The following is a 21,099-nucleotide window of genomic DNA, read 5'->3' as shown; positions in this document are numbered from 1 at the left end:
TATTGTTTGTCTTTTCAATTGCAGGTCTGCACAGATGAAGAGTGACAGGAAAAGACGTGTATTCTGTTAATGTTTACATAAATGCTAGCACTACTTCACACCGCATGAGGGAGGAAGAAGGAAAAACAGATGTGCTCTGCTTGATACGAACCCCTCGAAACTTTAAAAGCGGGGCAAGTCTTACATGTACAGTAGCATGGGATGAAATGTGTGAGTGCGTTATGTACATACTGTAAGAATAGGGTTAGGGTTTTTCTTTGTACAAAGCATATTGTAAAGCTGAAATTTACCAGCCACTTTGTTAATGATTGAGTCACAGGGAATACATGTTAGGAGACTTTAATTCAAGGGACGTTCTCCGCACAAAGCATCAGAGAATGGGAGATGGAGGGAGATTGGCATTGACTGACTATGTACAATTTCAATGAGTTTTGGGGCTGAAAGTCACAGTAGAGAAGGTTTTAATTTTCTTTTTTTGTTTTTGTTAAAATGGTAGTTTTGTTTGCCTTGCTGCAGAGCCCACTGTTAAAAAGTCATATTTAAGCCTACAAGTAGTTGTGCTGCGTCGGCTCTGCCTTGTGCTGGCCAATGGCGTGCCTTTACCATTTGGGTGTATAAGAGCATAATCAACCAATGAGAGGGAAGAGGCCAGTCTGACTCCGCCTTTCTGCTGCTGCACTCAAACGGGTGGACAAACATGCTCTTACACAAGCATCAACTGCTGGTTCTCTGCTCCTCCAACAGTGTTTGCAATATTTAAAAAAAGAATATTAATAAACAGACCGTTTTTTTTAAATGGCCTACTTTCTAAAAAACAAATGCCTTAACATGAAGTAAATCAAAACAGAGAAGCCTTTTAAATTATTCAAAAGACTCTTTCTGAAAACTTCATGTTGTAAATTCCTCGAACGTCATTCATGAAGGTGGTTTCACTTGGCTAATGCCAGTTCCTGTCGTGAAAATGCCCTCATAACTGTACAAAAGCATGATCTCGTTGCCCTGGTGGGTGACAGTCTTTCAGTTGTTGTTCATTTGCATCTCTTTATTTCCGTAGTTGGAACTCTTGTCAATCTCAGTCTGTCCGATCATCCAGCGGATACCAACTGACACTGAAAATAAAAGTAAAAATGTATCATTTATAGTACAACAGCCAGTCACATTAGCATGCTTCATAGTTAAACTAGGGCTACAAGCACTCTGGTTCATAATATCATTCATTAGATCAGTGGTTCTCAACCAAGGTTGCCAGGGAAAAGAGGCTGAGAACCACTGCATTTCGATCACAATACAAACTGGGTTCCCAAGGGCAAGGAAAACCTAGAAATACCAGGGAATTTTAAACTGAAAAGTCAGGGAGCTTTGTGACTGTGAAATTTGTGAATGCTAGAACAATATGGATCTAGTCGTGCTTAGCTAATATCCACTAGAAATTACACTAGAAATTATTTTTCCCCCAGTAATCATAACTCATTGAAATTCCTTGGTCAACAGATGCGGGGACTATGTATTAAGGAGAAATTCAAGATTGAAACGACAGCTTCATTTAAACAAAATCTAGGAGATGCATGATTTCTTAAAGCAATCTGAATCATGTAATTCAAAAACTGTTTTGTTTGTATTAAGTGTTTAGATCTGAAATGAAACTTTAATCCTGTGCTCACATGCTATGATATTTCAGGGCACTTTAAATGCATTAAAATGTCATTCATTCATGCACTTATGAATTGACCAGCATGCAGTAAATCCAGATAGAAATGGTTGATATACTTACTGCTCTAGCACCTAATTGGTCTCCTTTATATTTTTTAGAAAAAAACAGATTGGAGGAAAATAGCAGCAGTATAAAATTCCTTTGTTGCTTGATGACAAAAATAATCTGCTGCAATTTTATTATTTTGTTATTCGTTACACCAGCTTAAATTCTAATCAATATGAAAATGCCACCCTGTGCCCTTCTATTTATCCCAAGTACCTGCTAGACAGAAGGCCGATGTACAGATGACAGTAAAGGTGGATCCTGATAGCAGCAACTGCAGCAGTAACATGCAGAGAGGGTAGACCAGCAAACAAACCCAGAAGAGCCAGTTCAGCAGAGCCCAAGGTCGAAGTGGAGGGCTTGTAACAGGACCCGGAAAACGCCCTGTCTGTCTGTAATGCTCTTGGAATTCATCCTGTGTGAGACGAGATAGCACAACAAAAATTACTCCATGCTCACATTTGTTCACTATAATATGCTAATACTAACTAAAGGTCTCATACCAGCACCAGTATTGTTCTTGTTAGCTACAACTAAAATTATTTAAATGTTTTCATTAACTGAAATCAAATTTGTTCGTTGCCAGCTAATTTTGTAATGTTTGTTTAAAGGAATAGTTCACCAAAAAATTTAAATTCTGTCATTACTCACCAGACTCAAGGCCCAGAAAGGTAGTAAGGACATCGTTAACATAGTCCATGTGACATCAGTGGTCCAAATGTAATTTGAATAAATTATGGGTGAATCACTGATGTCACCTGGACTTTTTTTTAATGATGTCCTTACTACCTTTCTGGTCCTTGAGCCTGGTAGTTCCACTGCAGTCTATGCAGGGTCAGAAAGCTCTCACATTTAGGGTTCCAAAGGTCTTTCGGGTATGGAACAAAATGAGGGTAATTAATGACAGAAGTTTCATTTTTGGGTGAATTGGTGAACTTGAAATTAAAATCAAGCTAAATAGAAATACAGAAATGGATATAAAAATAAAAGCTAATTCAAAATATTGATACATGCTATAATACTATACTGAAACAACACTGACCAGTACAAGAACACCTCCACCTAATGCAGGTAGTGCACTTACTTTTTCCTGATAGAGCTTGTAAAGCCAGGCCGCACATTCAGACTCATCCTCTGGGATTTTGTCCAGAGGAATTCGCCTGATAAACACACAAGGAAATCCATGACGGATTATCTTGATGTTGCAACTACCAATGTATTCATATAGTGAGTCATTAAACTAAAACATTTACAAATGATTATGGAGACTGCATGTTGAACTTTGTTTTAGCAGGAGACATTTTCACAAACTATTTAAACAACAGGCTAGTAAATAATGCACAAGAGCAATGTGAAGAAAGTTCTTTCATTCCTACCTCACGTATAAATCAGCATGGTACTTTTTCCCGTTGAGCACCCCTAGTAAAGTTGGAATTTCGTTGTTCCTGAAATTAAGTGTAGAATCGTACACAGCAGTAGCTACAGAGGACACACAGTCTTTAGAGGCTACATCGGCCAAAAATACATTTTCTTTCATTTAAATGTAAATTGAAAAGACATCAACAGACTGATTAACCTTAACTCATGAAAGAGCCATCAAAGCAATGTCACTATGGGTTCATCATTACTTAAAGGCAAAGAAGCTCTCACCCGTTCCCCTGAGGTTCTGGACCGTGACACAAAAGCCCTTGGTCCGAGGTAGAAGGTGGTACTTGAGTTTGGGCAGACCTTTCTTCTCTGCCACCTCCATACTAATCTTGTGCTTCTTTTCTGTGAATCGTGTGCCCTCACAGTGCAACAGGAACTATAGATGCATCATAAAATTGATCATAAACCACAGGAGGAGACAGAAAAGCTCAAATAAAAAAAAGCTAAAAATATAGAGTCATTTTTAAGGGAATAGTTCACCCAAAAATGGACCCTTCTATATATTTTTTAGTTCCACAGAAAAAAATTACAGCATATGAGCTGGAACATGAGTGTCAGTAAATCATGAAAATTTTCATTTTTGTGTGACCAGATTAAATATTCCTTTAACTAACTGTGTGTTTAAAAACTGAAATCTAGTAAAAATGACCAGAATGAGATTTCACAAATATACCCAAAAGTTTTCTGGGTAATCCCGAAGGTTGCGCAGGCTTTGCACTACAGTCTTGCGATCCTCTTCCCATTTCCTTTTGCAGAAGACGATCTCTAGGAAGTACCACATCCAGCCAATCACAGGGACATAGGAAAGTTCCTTTTTTGCCAACACCTTTGAGCTCTATAAGCAAATCACATGGCAGTGTAACAGTGTATTTGCATCATGACACTTTTGAATCTTAAGAATTAGTATTACTACAAATTAAAAATCATTTAGAATCACACACTTGTTATGATGTGTACTTATATATCAAGCATATCAAGATGCTGATTCGACTGCATGATTATTGCACAGGTGTGCCTCAGGCTGGCCACAATAAAAGGCCACTCTAAAATGTGCAGTTTTACTGTAGTGTGGGGTCGTACACGCAGTACAACACATATATATCCACGCATAGAGTTGATCAGGTTCTTGATTGTGGCCTGTAGAATGTTGATCCACTCCTCTTCAATGGCTGTGTGAAGTTGCTGGATATTGGCATTGTATACACCGATCCAGAGCATCCCAAACATGCTCAATGGGTGACATGACTGGTGAGTATGCTGGCCATGCAAGAACTGGGATGTTTTTAGTTTCCAGGAATAGTGTACAGATCCTTGCAACATGGGGCCGTGCATTATCATGCTGCAACATGAGGTGATGTTTGTGGATGAATGGCACGACAATGGGCCTGAGGATCTTGTCACGGTATCTCTGTGCATTCAAAATGCCATCGATAAAATGCATCTGTGTTCATTGTCTATAACCCCACTGCCACCATGGGTCACTCGAACCACAACGTTGACATCAGCAAACCACTCACCCACACAACTACATACACTCTGTCTGCCATTTGCCCTGAACAGTGAAAACAGGGATTCATCCGTGAAGAGAACACCTCTCTAAAGTCCCAGACTCCATGTAATGTGAGCATTTGTTGAACTGCAGTCAGGTCAAGACCCCTATGAGGATGACGAGCATGCAGATGAGTTTCCCTGAGACTGTTTCTGACAATTTGTGCAGAAATTCTTTGGTTATGCAAACCAACTGTTGCAGCAGCTGGGTGGCTGGTTTCAGACGATCTTGGAGGTGAAGATACTGGATGTGGAGGACCTGGCCTGTTGTGTTTACACATGGTCTGCGGTTGTGAGGCTGGTTGGATGTACTGACAAATTCTCTGAAATGCCTTTGGAGACAGCTTATGGTAGAGAAATTAACATTCAATTCACAGGCAACAGCTCTGGTGGACATTCCTGCAGTCAGTAAGCCAACTGCATGCTCCCTCAAAACTTGCGACATCTGTGGCATTGTGCTGTGTGATAAAACTGCACATTTTAGAGTGGCCTTTTATTGTGTTGACACCTGTGCAAGCTGTCTAATCAGCATCTTGATATGCTACACCTGTGAGGTGGATGGACTATCTCGGCAAAGGAGAAGTGCTTACTAATAAAGATTTATACAGCCTTTTGTGTACATTGAAAAAGTCTTAGACCTTTCAGTTCAGAGAGTTCAGCTCATGAAAAATGGGGGCAAAAATAAACTTATATATATATATATATATATATATATATATATATATATATATATATATATATATAATCTGTATTTTTGACTTACTCCTAAAACGCCAAATCTCTCACAGAAGGTCCAGCCGGTCATAAAATCAATCTCAAAGTTATGATTTAGGACAACAATGGCATTCTCTTTGCCATAAAGTTTATAGCTTTCTGGAGCTGTGAAAAGTGTGCATTCTGTCCCGGACCACCACTCCAATAATGCCACCAATTCTGAACAAACAGAGAACAAATACATACTGAATCGTGATGCATATATTCATAATGCATTTACATTTTCATGAATGTGTAATAGTCCAACAAGTTGATCATCTTTGTATGTATGTAAATAGATATCAGAACAATTTGCAATATTCAAAAATACCAACTTCCTGTTTTGTTAGCCTCAGCGGACACTGAGGTTTTCAAACAGGAAATAATGGCTTGAGTTTTTGTGTACCCTACAAAACAATTGTGGTACAATGCAATCTGTCTTAAACAGGTGAGAAATGATAATCATGACCCCATATCCGTGACAAATATTTTTGCCCTCTTTTAAATTGTTACTGAGATTTTGGTGCTTCATGCAATACTTATTTTTTGATGAAGACAAAAATAAGCACGGAACTTGTTGCATCATGGCTGCTTATATCAGTATCTTTCTTTGGAAGATGTGAGCTCACATGTGACAGCTTGCAGGACTTACGACTAGAAATGGAATAACCCAATCTGCAGTTGATCTTGCGTGCAAGCTGCTTGTTAATGGGCCACAGTGGTAGAGTACAAAGCTGAAGCAGGTTGATAATGAGCCCACTGACCAGGAACACATAACAGATAATGAGATGGCACAGCAACTGAGTTTTCAGCACTTGAAGAATTCCCATCCTTATCATACACTCTTGATGTCCCTGTCTCCACTAAATCCTCTGAGAAAAAAAGAGAAATATAAATAACTTTATCATATTAACCAGAAGATCATGAATAAGATGCAAATACCTCCTAAAATATGTTGCACCTGTAAAAAAAACCTGTATTTGAAATATGAAAATTGACGTGAGCAAATAATCAAATAGCATGGATACAACAAAGAGGAATAACGTTCAGGGGTTTTTTTTTTATTCCTTGTTTCCACATCAACCTACTTGAATGTTGTGGAATTTTTTATTATTATTACATCTTATACATTGTGGTTTTACAAACTTCCAAATTTCCCAAAAGCTCTTTTGTGATCCTGAATAGCTCACCTAAAAATGTCATTATTTATTCTCCATGCTGCTGCTGATGTTTTTTTTTTTTCAGGAAACAAAAAACAAGACAAAAAATGTAAAGGGTTCATATTTACTTTTAAACACCAAAATAAAAGAGCATCATGAAAGTCTGATTCAAGAACCAGTGTGACTGGATCATTAAGCCAATAAGTACAAGCCTTAATTTTAATGTTTTTTTTTTTTCTTAAAAACCAAACCTCAAGATATATATTTATAAATAATTTTTCCTTTTATTTTTTGTTTCATTTTTGAGTTCAAGTAAAATGATAAAATCTTATGAATGTCATAGTCTCTGTATAGAGCTAGAAAACGTCTGTGTGAGGAATGTGCTCTTTTATTTCTGTGTGGGATGTGCAACTTTCAACGGTAAATAGTTCATTTAAGTGCAATGTTTGTACACCTCTATTGCCTTCCAAAAACTTAACAACAGGCCCTCACTCCGGATATGATCATGGCCAAGAGACTTGCATTAAAGAACTGGAAGTCATCTTCACCTCCTCTCTTTTCGAATTTGAATTGTGGACATGATTTCTGTCATACAAATGAAAAGACTGATTTCTGAGGTCAAACTCCATTGAAAAGTTTTCTGCTGTCTGGGGATCATTTCTCTGATATTTAGACAAAACAGCAGCCAAACCAATGTCTAATGTTTCCTATGTGGGTTGAATTTTACATTATCTTCGGGCATTTTTAATGATTGACTGTTTTGTAGCTTTTTACTTTGGTAGCTACCTTTAGTTATTGAACCTGTATTTATTATTGTATGCATTATAATTTGTCGAAGGTACATATGTCTATTTTTATTAGTTTTATTTTAGTTTTTATTTACATTTTACATAGTATTTCTTTCTTTCATTTTTCTTTGTGCACTGTTAAAAATCACTGTAAAAAAATGGCCAAATTTTCGACAAATAACTGTTTTTCTACAGTTTGTTGCCGTAAATTAATGGTTGCCAGCAAAAAAAGTGTTTTTCTACAGTTTGTTGCCGTTAAGTCAAGGAAAAACAGTAATATACTGTAAAATGTAAATGTCAGATTTACCGAATGAAAAAAAGTTCATTTAACTTTATTTAGGTTGATAAAATGTAAAGTCTATTTGCATTAGATTAGAGGATTCAGATTCATCCCAGTTACACAAATGTTTTGCATCAGTTCTCTGAATAGAGTCTTTCACTGGTTTGACTCAAGTTCTCGTGTTTAGCCTGAGACCTTTACCCTGACACATGGCAACAAGTGATTTTTGTGGCATTACAAGTGAGTCATTGAATCATTCAATGAGTTTGTTAAAAACACTAAGCTGATTGAAACATAAGAACCTTTTCAATAATAAGAAATTCATATAATATAAAGACAGTACTATACAAATAAATGATTCCTTTTTTACGAACGAGATGCCTCATTTATTTGATATATGCTGTAGATTACTCCAGTGAAGAGGCGTGATCATTCATTAGTTTCAACCAATGAAAGGATCGTTCAGAACCGGTCTCAAAAGCTATTGGTTGGTGTTATAGTCAGTCAATGAATTATCCAGAACAGTCATGGCTTCAGAAGCAAGGAAACTAAAAATATGAGTCAGTGTGTACAAATAATCCAAATTATTAATTTACTTAAAAAAATCATTAATAAACATGGAGAGAGACTACTAATCTGATCCGATCTGATCCGATACGATAGGTTTACACTACAAGGTAAGTTTACACTGCCTTGTTTGGGCTTAGTTACTAGTTCAACCTATAAACTTCACACTAACAGGCAGACAGCTGTCGATTCGCCAACAAAATGTACGCTTTGTTTTTTTTTACAGATACAATTAATAACATCTGATGTACGTTTGTGGTATTGTTAAATCTTTCTATTCTGGCCATTTGTGTTTCACTTAATTGTTTAGTGTTTTGGGGGCCCTCAGAAAGTCGTCCTGGAGAGGCCACTCTCTGTGGATTTCATGATCGATCCTGGGATATGGCATGGGTATCATTTACATTTTAACAATACGGAAATTATACTGCTTATCAATACATTTATCCATACTACTCTCTATAATTTGGTGCAAAAATAAATAAATGATCTAAAAAGATGTCGAAAATTTCAAGTTATTATATTACTGCAGTCTACAAATGCCCCCAATCAAACAGAAAGAGGCACATAAAGCACATTCTTAAAATAAAAAGACCCTTCAAAGAGAGAGACAGAGATTTCCTCAGCATACCACAGCACAACATATTTGAACATCATTTGCATAAGAGCACAACAGAATGCAATAGATAATTCTGGCATATCTCCCTATTTTAGAGGGACTTGTTTTTATCTACATGAGAAAAAAGGCTTTTTTAAAAACATATAATTAATGTAGCTAATAATTTATAGTGATACTCAATCTGGATTTTAGACATTTTTGAAAATGGGGTGAATTCCCCTATTTAGGTGACTCTTGTGGGAGGGAGGTTTTTATTTTTTTATTTGAGTGGTGGAGGGGGTAATTTCTAGAATTTTTTTTTTTTTTTTTAAAAATATGTATTTAAATGTTTGATCATGCTGTGTATTAGAGAGCACACGAGTGCTGAATGGTTTAATACTGTCCAAACTTAAAAAAATAAATGCTAATTATAAACTTTAGTAACGTTTCATGTAAACTCTGCCAATTCCTGTGTCAACCGTGCATCTCGCTGTGGTGATATAAAGCCATTTGCCCATTTTAAGATGGAAATACAGAGAGCTCGCGGAGAACTCGTGTTGATTGTTAAATTACGCTTTACTGATTTTTCCCCATTATTATTTCGTACGTTATTTAATGAAGAAATATGAATTCTACTTCCACTTCAGAGATTGAGACGTTGCCGCTGCATGCCATACCAAACCTCTCACACTGCGCGTCATCAGCTTGAGATCGGTTTATGAGAACAGCTTTTAATTCGCCATTAACACAGCAGTACGGAGATAAAACAACACACGTATCGATAACAGTATTGTTTGTCCTGAAGCTTATCGGTAGTCCGATATTGACCCAATTACCCAATTATTTTTTACCGGTCCAAAAAATGCCGGGTTCCGCGGGGACCCCCTGGACCGCGGGGGTTGAGTGGTGCCTAAACACGCTCCTGATCTTAAGCATCAAGAGTGAACAGGCTCCCATTGAAAAGTACGAGCAAAATTCGTACATATGTTAGCCGATCTGTAGATAGAATAGAAAGAATTGTAAGGTATCCTTCAACAGAAGACAAAAATTACCTTTATGCCCTTGCGCGGTTAGTAGTAGAGCATCAGTCTCATCTTATGGAGCTAATCAGAGAGCGCACGAGAGTTGTGAATCTGGAGGATGTTTAAGTTGGGCTGAGAGATTCATTCCAGCGCTGGTAAACGGAGTTTGAGACCACACCCCGGGGCATAAGACGCTGCTCGAAGAGCACTGGAACCTGGGCAGGGACTTCAGAGGGTCATTATGTCATTTCCTCTATCCAGAGACAACGCTGCCTCAGTGTCCCTATACACAGGCTGCTTCATAGTGTTTACTCCGACCTGCAGATGAACATACAGCACACTAGAAACCTAGAACATCACATTTATATTTACATTTATTCATTTAGCAGACGCTTTTATCCAAAGCGACTTACAAATGAGGACAGTTGAAGCAATCAAAAACAACAAAAATAGCAATGAAATATAAGTGCTATAACGAGTCTCAGTTAGGTTAACACAGTTCACGTAGCATGGGCTTTTAAATAATATAATAAATAAAAACAAAACAGAATAAAAAAGAATAGAGCAAGCTAGTGTTAGAAGTCTTTACACACACACACACACACACACACACACACACACACACATTCATATATATATATATATACACACCTAAATTTACATATATACATCACCTTATTTTTCAGAACGACTGCGTCCTCTATTGGAAGAGAAGGGCTTGGGATTCATTTCAGAGACGAGAGAAAGCATCGTTTTAAAGAAGCTCATAGTTTTTCTGAGAGAAAATTGATCGTGGGGCGATAAATGTTTGATAATATATTAGTAGCTGTATATTTTGCATAATTTATGTTTTGTCTGCAGTAGAGAAAAAACTGACATCTTTGTTCCTCACATGACAGCTGTCAGAATTTGTTCTCTGGCACAATGATGACCTTAATATTAGTACAGAGATGCAGCTTTGAGAAATACATCATATTTGTCAGGAGCCAGTATTTTTTTTAATTTTGTTTATTGAATAAACTATTGTTCTTAAAAGGATAGCTGACCCAAAAATGTAAATTCTGTGATAATTCTGTCTTCTGTAGAACACAAATGATCATATCAAAATATTATATTGTAAAATGTCTTTTTTTCATACTTTAATGTTGTCCAGTGTAGTTTTGGACCCTGTTGACTTTCATTCCATTAGCAAAAGCCTTAGACAATAATAAATGTAAGTGTAAATAATTAGAAATTTTAAACCATAAATTTGTGCCTTTATTAGATACCATACAGTTAATATGCAAATATCCCTGAAACAAAGATTAAACCACCAGGATTTTCAAATTGTTCTACAAAGAAGCAGGTTCTTACACTGATTGGACTATGATTGAGAATCCACTTTCTACTCTAAGCTCTCAGCTTTGCTTTCATTTCAGAGAGGCTCTCCACCAGCATCAAAAGACCTGCTATGACATGAAAATACATAATTTACACAGTGATCCACAAACCATGTGGAAAGGCCATTCAGGTATGACACTGGCTATGAAAATAACCTCTTCACTAGAAGGGAAATTAAATCTATTTTTGCCTGCCATTATTCTGGAAAATAGACTATTCAGACTAAATTGGCTGCTTATGAAAATAGCAAAAGCTATTAAATTTACAATACCCTTCACATGTTGCATACAAATTAAAAACATGTTGTAGATGGAAAAGAAGGGGGGTTGGTGAAAAAAGGACTGGTGAAAATCTGAAAATGCTCTTCTCTGCCAGTGTTGTGGTCATTTTGAGGTTGATCGTTTTAAATTGACATTCTGGGGAAATATGAAATATGCCCTGGCTGATGTAAGTCGTTACTGAGGTTATCTGAAGCCTGATGGGATGGAACCACCCAACAGAGGAAAGCTGAAGACCAGGGAGTAGTCTTATGAGAAGAAAAAAAACAACAACAAAAAAAAAAGCTCAGAATTGTCAAAGGAGACAATTATCCTTATTATTATCCTTATCCACATATAGCACTAATATTTATCCCTATGCATGTAGTAAGTCATTTAACAGTGAATCACTGCAGTGAAATCTTTGACATGAAGGTATTTTTTTATTATTTTTTATTTTTTTTAACAGTAGCCTATACAAAGATACAAAACCATTAAAAATTAAACCAATATTTTGGATAAAATATTTAACTGCAGGCCTATTATTTGAGCCCTAATGTGTTGAAAAATAGCAGTAAATCTGTGTTATTTTTATTAGATATTTTGTGAAGTAGTATAATGTGATTTTTTTAATCACATTTTGCCACTAAATTATTAGAAAAAAATATTTTAAGAAATGTAAAAAAAAAAAAAAAAAAAAAAATACATAAACGTTTGTATAAACAAAACAACAACGTAAATTTATTTATTGGAGAAAATTACATCTATAAACGAGTATATAAAAAAAGACAACTTAAAATATTTAATCATTAATACAGTTGCAATTTTTAATACTTAAAAAACGTAGTTGTGTCCATTTGTGCAAATCAATAATGTATAAAGAGATTTCAAGATTCGAGATTTTTATTAGTGTATGTGACGAATAAAAATCTTGTAATTTCTTAATATATTATTGATTAGCACAAATGGACACGACTACGTTTTTTAAGCTAAAAATATTTTCTTAATCGTCCAAAATATAAGTATTCATTTGATATCGAAGGGCATATTAGGACAGCAGTACCATATTTATAGCAGCTCCTCACGCGCCATTGGATGAGGGTAATTTCCGGCTGGTGCCGGAAATGGACGTGGCAAGATGACAAGGTCCTGATTCGCTTCCTGTTTTTACTCCAGTCTAACTATCAGCAGTCAGTTGTCTATTATATCTCACAAATTACCTGTAGTGGCCGTGTTTCTGACCCTTCTCCTCCAGCTGTCTCTCTCTAATGTACCGATAGCGCTTTTGGAGGCTCAGCAAGTGCGATGCGGGCGTATTGGCGTTGGTTTTTGGGGATGATTTGGGTCGGAGTGTCTGCAAATCGTGCAGGATCTCCTGTGTTTTCTGATGAAATCCCTTTCAAAATTAGATGGCCCGGAGCAGACTTCACCCTGGTGAGTCTTGACATTTAATAAACCCAGACGGTTCGCGTGACAGCTGTAAATACAAACGTGTTTTTTTTAGTTTTCAGCTTGTTGGCTAGGGCTCGCTTCATAACAGCTGGATGTGTCCTGTTTTGTTTTGAGCTGTCTTGTAATGTTAATAGTCTCTCTATCGGCATTATAAAACATTTTAAGTACAAAGATTTGAAGTACAAAGAAGTTTAGTTGATCTCTCTGGATTGCATGGATTTGTCAGTTGTTACTTGCTTCTGCAGAAGTTAAACATGCACTAATATGTAATAATATCCCTTTGTCTGCAGTCAACGTCAGGAGGCCTGTACAAAGAAGATGACTATGTTATCATGACAACTGCGGAAAAAGAAAAGTACAAATGTTTATTGCCATCTTTGTCCGGCAACCAGGAGGTGTGGTTATGCATGGCCAGTTTTTTCTTAGTTTTTATTATCTTGGGCAATACTGTGTATCATTTAGTATTTTATCAGTTTTTTTATTAAATCCGTCTCATTTTCGAAGGATGACGTGAAGGAGTATGATGGACCGAGTCCAGCTGAGCTGCTGGAGCCGTTATTCAAACAGAGCAGCTGCTCCTACAGAGTGAGTTTCATTTCTCAGTTTCTGTTTATAGTTTATAAACACGGCTATATGAATTGCTTTTATTACAACTGTAACAGATCGAGTCATATTGGACATATGAACTGTGCCACGGGAAGCATGTACGGCAGTACCACGAGGACAAGGAGACGGGGCAGGTAAAATCACTGGTTATGATGCTTGCTGTTAAAGAACATCCCAGATCCTTATATTTTTTATTGTTCCTTACATTTTATTAGAAATGCATACAGTAGTACTCAAACGTTTGGGATTGGTAAGATTTGGCAATGTTTTTGAAAGACGTCTCTTATGTTCACCAAGGATGCATTTATTAAGATATCACTACTTAATAATTAATTAATTAAAAAAAACTAAAATATCAATTAAAATATTTATTTCTGTGATGGTAAAGCTGAATTCTCAGCAGCCATTACTCCTGTCTTCAGTGTCACCTGATCCATTAAATTCACCCTTGCTGAATAAAAGTATTCATGTCTTACTGACCCCAAACATAAGTGTATGTGGATGGATTATATTAAGGTATTTCTAAGTAATATAAACATTTCAATGGTTCCTCAGAAGATCAACATTCAGGAATACTATCTGGGTACCATGAAAAAAGAGAGTTCAGGTTGGTTGATTTTTAAGTTGACGTTTTTCTGATTATTTCTTCACACATTCTAGTAAAGTATTACATATTTGATCAATAAATTATCTGCTCCTCAGAGTCAGAAATGGAAAAATCCAGTGATTCTGAATCCGAAATATCAAACACCAACACACAGGTTTGTAGCTGTTAAATATAAAGGTAGCAAATGTCACCTCACCTGAGGCTTTTTTTTTTTTTTTTTTTTTTTAACTCTTTGTATTCCCAGGTGCCAACAAAGAATATAGAGGGTCAGCTGACCCCATACTATCCCGTAGAGATGGCGCACGGGACCGAATGCTCTCTGAAAGACAATAAACCCCGCACTACCACAGTGCTGTACGTCTGCCACCCGGAGGCAAAACATGAGATCCTCACGATCGCTGAGATCATCACCTGTCAGTATGAAGTAGTGGTGCTCACACCCCTCCTCTGTCCACACCCCAAATACAGGTACATACACAAACACATTCAGTCAGTTTCCATTTTTAGTCCTTTGTGACAGAATCCATCCCATCTTTCCTCAGGTTCAAGTCGTCCCCAGTGAATGACATCTTTTGCCAGGCTCTGGGTGGCTCTCCTCTCAGACCTCAGAGTCTGACTCAGCTGGATCGTGAGCAGGAAGAGCTGCTCAAACCACCGTTCAGCTCAAGTGGCGATAGAGATGAGAGAGGATCCAGGGTGAGAACACATCTGGCCTTTATTCTCTGCATTCACAATAACCAACGCGGGCATAAGGGCCGGTAACGAATAACTGCTGCAAAAAGTCATACTGTAAAGTATATAAAAATGTATTTAATAGAAATGATTATTCCAAAAATATTTGTACAAATGTGTAATAATCTCTCGGTCTTCCTTGCTAAGGAGGATACACCTCCTGTGAAAGAAGAGGCGTATACCTCTACCCATAAGCCCCTGACAGTGGGTGGGCAAACCCAGGTCACCGTTGGCAGCACCCACATCTCTCGTCTGACTGATGAACAGCTGATCAAGGAGTTTCTGAGTGGCTCATACTGTCTGCATGGGGTGAGGATGGATGGATGGATGGATTGAATAATTGTAAATTTTCTATAATTGTAGATCTTGAAGTTGGATTGCCAGTTTAGCATATGTTTGTTTCTGTCTAGGGAGTTGGATGGTGGAAGTATGAATTCTGTTACGGAAAGCATGTCCACCAGTATCATGAAGTAAGAGTTGTGAAGTCTTTGAATTCTTTAGAAAATGTATTAATTCACAGAATAGTGTAAAGGTCTGAATTATGATAGATGCTAAATTGCACTTTGTGCATTTGAAGAATAAAGAACAAGGGAAGAACATTGTGGTGGTGGGCAGCTGGAACACTGACGATCATATTAACTGGGCCAAGAAAAACGTGGCACGATCTTATCATTTGAAAGACGATGGAGCACAGAAAGTCAGGTATGATTATATTTCCCTCACATACAAGGCGCTTTACTCATTTAAAAACAAAATTAAATAATAATAATAATAAAAAAAAAAATAAAAAAAAATATATATATATATATATATATATATATATATATATATGTATGTATGTATATATATGTATATACGTGTATGTGAGTATATTGGAGTATATATATATATATATATATATATATATATATATATATATATATATATATTATCTGTGTAATGTTGTCTTGGTGATGCCTCATCAGGGTCGTATCTCACTTCTATGGCCATGGAGATGTTTGTGACCTAACAGGGAAACCGAGACAGGTTATAGTCAAGCTCAAGTGAGATATCCAAACTTCTTGATGCTATGAGGCTTTTGGGTTTGTTGAATGCTTCCACTAAAACCTACCTGTTTTGTCTCAGGTGTAAGGAGTCAGAGTCTCCTCATGCTGTTACGGTTTACATGCTGGAACCTCAGACCTGTCAATATATTCTTGGGGTGAGTGGCTAACAAAACGTCTTTCATTTGACTACTATTTTGTTTTGATGTTATGGCTACAGTGTGATCATTTCATATAGAAAATCCCTTAACCGGGTTATTATTCTGCCACAGGTTGAGTCGCCCGTAATATGCAAGATCTTGGACACTGCAGATGAAAATGGACTTCTTTCAATCCCTAGCTAGCCTAGATGGAGGAATGGTTAGTTTGGAGAATGAACAATGCATGTACAAGGCAGTATGATGCTGCGAGGGAGAGAGAAAAGTCTGATGAAGTCTAGTAGTTCCATAGATCATGGCAATAACGTGGACTTGCTGAACCTCGGACCACCACCCTTTGAGAAAGTCCCTCAGTGACTGCACTTTCTGTTGCTTGAATACTAAACATGGAAGACATTTGAAGAAACTTTTAAACCTGGAGATGCCGCTAGGACTTAACTCTCAATGTTTTATTTACAAATATAAAAGCTGTTGAAGAATATTTTTGTTCCTCTTTTTTTTTCATGCTTTTGGAAGTAAGATGGTTGGTTGTGGTAAAGTCACTTAAAAAATCTTAAAAATTTAATTATTTGTTTCATTAATCAATCGATTATACAAGTTGGTCAGCTGTTTTAAATATACATTATTTATTTGATCAAACTCCTGGTAGTTCAGTGCTTGCTATTGTCACTGTGCAGATGGAGATGGTTATTACATTGTTTTTAAAAGTGATTTAAGAAGTAACTGTGCAATGCAAATTGCAAGGGTAAATAAACTGTCTTGTATGCAAAGGAAAGAGAATGTTTTCCACTATTGTACAATAATGTGTTTGGTGAAGGGCTCCTCTTTACTCTTATAAGAACAAATTGATCAAGACTATTTCATTTCATTTCATTGCATTGCATTGCCTGCAATGCTGGTTGTTCCTTTGCCTGTACATGTTCAGATGAATAAAATATGAGTTTCACTTTTCCAAGTCATTTCAGAAGATTCATACACCACCTTAAAAATACAAATTTTTGCCTGGTTTTCCAGTATAAATATTTAAACATTCTTAAATCAATATACATTTCCTTAATTTGCAAAATGACTCCAAGTTTTGTTTTCTGAAAAAATATAAAAATTATATAATACTTAAGGAAATAATTTTTTTTCTTGAGATGAGCATAAAATGAAAAAAGTTTTTTTTTTTTTTGTATCTCTTTGTACTGGAAAACAAAGCAAAAAATTTTTTTTCTCCACCATTAATGTTACATTGAAAATTAAACCAATATATTTTACTAACAGAATCATTAGGGCAGTACTTTTCATTGTATATATATCTATATAAAATTATTACAGACAAACTTAAACACTTTTGCCTCTGCATAATTACAAATTGGCCAGAAGGGTCCATTTACCAACACTAGGTGGTGCTAGTGTCTCTGTTTTTGAAAGTTTTTTTTTCATAGAGAACTAATAATGCTCTTACATAAAAACATCTATCCATAGCTTATTGCTGCTTAAGGAATGTAAATACCTTAAAAGCGATGATTGACAAAGCAATCTACAGCTTTACATCATTATTAAACGTTTGCTCTCAAATGAAAGAGATGTCAACATACACTTGCAAAACATTTAATAAGTTCATATATAAAATGTAGGATGTTTCACAAATACATAATCTGCATGAAGACTATTACTGTACATGAAAATGCCATGTCAATGTAAAAGTAGAACATCCTTCAGTCCAGAAAACATTGAGAATAAAACTTTTGGGGAAAGCGACAATTAGCTAGTCCCATTTTCTTTTTATTGGATACTCGATGCATATTGTCTCTTGAGCAAAACACACTAGCAAACCACAAGCAAATGCTATAACTTCTCCCCTTTGGATGCTGTGCAAGTAGTATGATGTTTGATGTTCTACAGCTCAGACTGATGGGATGGGAATCTGATGAGCCGAGGTGCTGTCAAAGTCCTGCAGCGCCTCCTGGTGGGTGTGGTAGTGCATAGCCACATAGCTTTTGGCAAAGGCCGTGGTTTGAGAGTGGACTGGCTGCAGGCTATTGGGGGAACTCGGGCCAGCTGACGGACTGCTGTTATAGATACTGTAGTAGGGTTCTATACGTGTATTGATGGGTGTAGATGTGCTCGGGGGTCGGGGCTTGCGTCCAGCGGTGGCACAGGGACTAGGCATGCTGTCCCGGGAGTGACTGGGTCCGCAAGCCTGATCCACCAGCCTCCTTTGAGGCTTTGGCGAGAGCATGTACGCAGAGTTGGTCTCGTGGTGTGAGGACTTGTTACGGTTGACTTCCAGGCTTCCTTTGCCCATAGCGTGTAGGCGTGTCTTGTGCTTGCAGCACAGGAAGCCCAAGGTCAGCCACTGGAGGCAGCAGAGCACACGGCGGCGCAGACCCGCGCTATTGCGCGAGTATACAAACGGGTTGATTCCAGACTTCAGGAAGATAAGGGCAAATCCACAGAGCTCAAACTGGTAGTGGACAAAGCTGCTCTCCGGTGACACCATATCCTGCGCCAAAGATATACCTAGCGGTAGACAACACAACAACACAGAGATGACGATCACTATGCATGTGATCACAGCCTTTGAATCCTTTGCTGTCGCCAGGTTAACTGTGGAGACCAACTGGCAGCAAGTAGCTCCAGTGGCAGCCCCGGGCACAAGGGGCTGGTTGATTCTCCTGGTGAAGGAGTGTGTTTGGACATGTTGGAGCTTGTTGTAGGTCTGGTTGCGGTACAGCGAGGGCACCTGCACTGTACACTGCATGCCCTCGAAACCTGCGGCAATGAGCGGCGGATGAGAAACAGGTGGACGTGTCGCATCCACCGTGATGATGGGACACTTCCGAACCTGAGCGTTCTTCCTCAACGCCTGAGCGATCATGAGGTACGAGATGGACACCACACCTACACAGAAAGCAAAGTCCGCAATGTATACGTACAATACAACTTTGGCCTTGTTTCCGGTAAGACCAAAGTGAGGCAGGCAAGGTCCAGAGCTCCTGGGATACGCTCGTAATGTGACCAGTGCTGCCAGCGTGAAACTGGTGGTCCATAATAGTGCCGTGAGGGCCAGAGTACAGGGGAACGAAGCCGTACGGTTGGGCTGCTGACCCAGGACCATGCGGAGCCGATGAAGGGCAATCACAGCTACTGTTTCGAGGGACATAATGATGAAGCCCGAGCTGGTGAGGTGAAAGGCAAAGCAGAAACCCTTGGACACACCGCCACTAGTGTCTCCAGTGTCTAGAAAGAGCACCAGTGCAAACATGGGTGCGGTGACGCAGCAAATGAACAGGTCACAGAAGGACAGGTTGAGGATCATGAAGTCGAAGTAGGTGCGGAACTTGCGGAACGCCGGGTCGAAGAAGGACAAGAAGACCACCAAGTTTCCATAAGAACCGAGACAGAAGATGAGGACCAACAGAAGGGAGCAGGAGGCGAGGGTAGCTGTGTGGATTAAGGCCCAGCCGCTCACCGAAGCAGACTGGCTCTGGGAGCTGTTAAAGCTCAGAGGTTTCGCAAACTCAGCCAGGTCCAAAGGCCAGGCAGTGCTGTTCATGGTACACATGGGGATGCAAAGTGGTCACAGCCTCAGAGTGTTGACCATTTTGCCTTTAGGTCACCCAAGAGTGAGCTAATGATCCCATTGTGCACATGGTTCATGGTAGACCCTATGGATTGCTGCAAGGACACAAGGGATAAGAAATATTGATTAGTATCAGACAATATGAAGCTTTGCCTATGATAACTGTAACACAATATTTTAACATAAATAAGCAAGTCTAAAGGTCTTTTTTTTCTTTTCTTTTACCATTTCAAGGATTCGTTTTATGTTATATCACTTGGTGCACAAATTATTAAAAATGTCTTTAAAGCACAGAGCATCAGGATGACTATGTATCTTATATCATCCGTGCGCGCTCCCGTCATCCACAAATCTATCGATTAAGATGAAACGTGCCAGCAACAATCTGCATAATATGAAGGCTTTTCATATTCGTTAACCTCTGTTAAGAATATTACTGCAGGTGAATGTTAGCCGATTCGCCAATCGTGTCAAAAATGCATCCAAGCCCCCATCTTTGAAAGAACGTATACAATAAATTACATGCATCGTTCAAACAAACGTCTAGTAAATATCTACTAAATCGTTCAGTCTGTTCACACAGTCACCAATAATGCACATAACCATGCGGCATTCTTTCTCCACTTGCCGAAAAAATATGATTTTCTTACCATGGATTCCCTATGTGTGCCTTTTTTACGACGCCGTGTTTTCCACATTTGTACGAATTTCCAAAGTACATGAACGTTACAATCATCCTAGTTAGAGAAAGAGTATCACAGCAAAAGATAAGAATGAAAAACAGAGTGAATTTAATGCGCAGGAGAGTGGGCGCGCCTCACTGGAATCAGAAGCCGTGAATGGACAGAAAGCGCGTGCCCGTGAATATAGGATGCTCACTCAGGAAGCACAAACAGTCTACAGTCTAATTGAATACATATAATACATCACATAATGTGCACAATATTGTAAAATTATATATATACCTAAAATACAATGGAAATTATATATATATATATATATATATATATATATATATATATATATATATATATATATAATGTTTATATAAAGTGTACAATATTTTTCCACTAAATATATATAATTTTACAATATTGTGCACATTATGTGATTTATTATATGTTTGACATTAATTGTAATATTTTTTCATTTAAATAAGAGCAGACACACACGCACAATAACATACACTAATTTTGGGTTTGTGTGTGTTAGTGTATATATATATATATATATATATATATATATATATATAAGTTATATATATTGGTAAATATATATAATTTTACAATATTGTGCACATTATGTGATGTATTATATGTTTGACATTAATTGTAATCAAGTGAATGTATATATTTAACATTTATATTACATCAAACAAATTGCTACATGTTGGTAG

At 37.5% G+C, this 21,099-nt stretch overlaps 4 protein-coding genes across 9 annotated transcripts in view; 2 read left to right on the top strand and 2 right to left on the bottom strand.

Annotated features, from left to right (window-relative positions):
• The window catches only part of map3k4 (mitogen-activated protein kinase kinase kinase 4), a 30,138-nt gene extending 29,342 nt beyond the window's left edge, over nt 1-796 (top strand). For all 5 annotated transcript variants that reach the window (XM_026223605.1, XM_026223606.1, XM_026223607.1 and 2 more), the window contains one exon: nt 25-796. In XM_026223605.1, the coding sequence (XP_026079390.1) occupies nt 25-45 (21 nt within the window). In that variant the 3' untranslated portion in view covers nt 46-796. The remainder of the gene's footprint in view (nt 1-24) is intronic.
• On the bottom strand, nt 324-10,193 carry agpat4 (1-acylglycerol-3-phosphate O-acyltransferase 4 (lysophosphatidic acid acyltransferase, delta)). Its single transcript, XM_026223610.1, has 9 exons — nt 9,928-10,193; nt 6,138-6,357; nt 5,496-5,665; nt 3,858-4,019; nt 3,407-3,560; nt 3,133-3,235; nt 2,841-2,916; nt 1,973-2,171; nt 324-1,109 (listed from the first exon to the last, which is right to left on the bottom strand). Exons 2-9 carry the CDS (start codon nt 6,322-6,324, stop codon nt 1,018-1,020), a joined length of 1,143 nt encoding a protein of 380 aa, XP_026079395.1. The 5' UTR covers nt 6,325-6,357; nt 9,928-10,193; the 3' UTR covers nt 324-1,017.
• A 2,455-nt stretch (nt 10,194-12,648) lies between these two features.
• On the top strand, nt 12,649-17,087 carry erlec1 (endoplasmic reticulum lectin 1). Of its 2 annotated transcripts, none has more exons than XM_026223604.1 (14): nt 12,649-12,968; nt 13,277-13,381; nt 13,491-13,571; nt 13,649-13,726; nt 14,151-14,199; nt 14,295-14,353; nt 14,444-14,667; nt 14,742-14,895; nt 15,079-15,240; nt 15,342-15,401; nt 15,509-15,633; nt 15,897-15,974; nt 16,057-16,132; nt 16,247-17,087. In XM_026223604.1, exons 1-14 carry the CDS (start codon nt 12,840-12,842, stop codon nt 16,316-16,318), a joined length of 1,452 nt encoding a protein of 483 aa, XP_026079389.1. In that variant the 5' UTR covers nt 12,649-12,839; the 3' UTR covers nt 16,319-17,087. The 2 variants fall into 2 exon arrangements, with proteins under 2 accessions (XP_026079389.1, XP_026079388.1); XM_026223603.1 differs by having other exon boundaries at nt 12,650-12,968; nt 14,148-14,199.
• Nucleotides 17,088-17,713: 626 nt separating this feature from the next.
• On the bottom strand, nt 17,714-20,579 carry gpr75 (G protein-coupled receptor 75). Its single transcript, XM_026223602.1, has 2 exons — nt 20,354-20,579; nt 17,714-19,798 (listed from the first exon to the last, which is right to left on the bottom strand). Exon 2 carries the CDS (start codon nt 19,683-19,685, stop codon nt 18,024-18,026), a length of 1,662 nt encoding a protein of 553 aa, XP_026079387.1. The 5' UTR covers nt 19,686-19,798; nt 20,354-20,579; the 3' UTR covers nt 17,714-18,023.
• Between the last annotated feature and the right edge of the window lie 520 nt (nt 20,580-21,099).

This window comes from Carassius auratus, chromosome 38 (genome assembly GCF_003368295.1).
Source record: "Carassius auratus strain Wakin chromosome 38, ASM336829v1, whole genome shotgun sequence".
Classification (NCBI taxonomy): Eukaryota; Metazoa; Chordata; class Actinopteri; order Cypriniformes; family Cyprinidae; genus Carassius; species Carassius auratus.
This window is presented reverse-complemented; position numbering and strand designations above follow the sequence as displayed.

Coding starts and splice junctions, on each gene's coding strand:
- agpat4 (XM_026223610.1), bottom strand. CDS start 6,324: ATGATAAGGATGGGAATTCTTCAAGTGCTGAAAACTCAGTTGCTGTGC. Junction 3,561..3,857: donor ATTACCCAGAAAACTTTTGG/GTATATTTGTGA, acceptor ATGCATCTATAG/TTCCTGTTGCACTGTGAGGG. Junction 3,236..3,406: donor CCAGAACCTCAGGGGAACGG/GTGAGAGCTTCT, acceptor TGTCCTCTGTAG/CTACTGCTGTGTACGATTCT.
- erlec1 (XM_026223603.1), top strand. CDS start 12,840: ATGCGGGCGTATTGGCGTTGGTTTTTGGGGATGATTTGGGTCGGAGTG. Junction 15,241..15,341: donor GCTCATACTGTCTGCATGGG/GTGAGGATGGAT, acceptor GTTTCTGTCTAG/GGAGTTGGATGGTGGAAGTA. Junction 15,634..15,896: donor GATGGAGCACAGAAAGTCAG/GTATGATTATAT, acceptor ATGCCTCATCAG/GGTCGTATCTCACTTCTATG.
- gpr75 (XM_026223602.1), bottom strand. CDS start 19,685: ATGTGTACCATGAACAGCACTGCCTGGCCTTTGGACCTGGCTGAGTTT.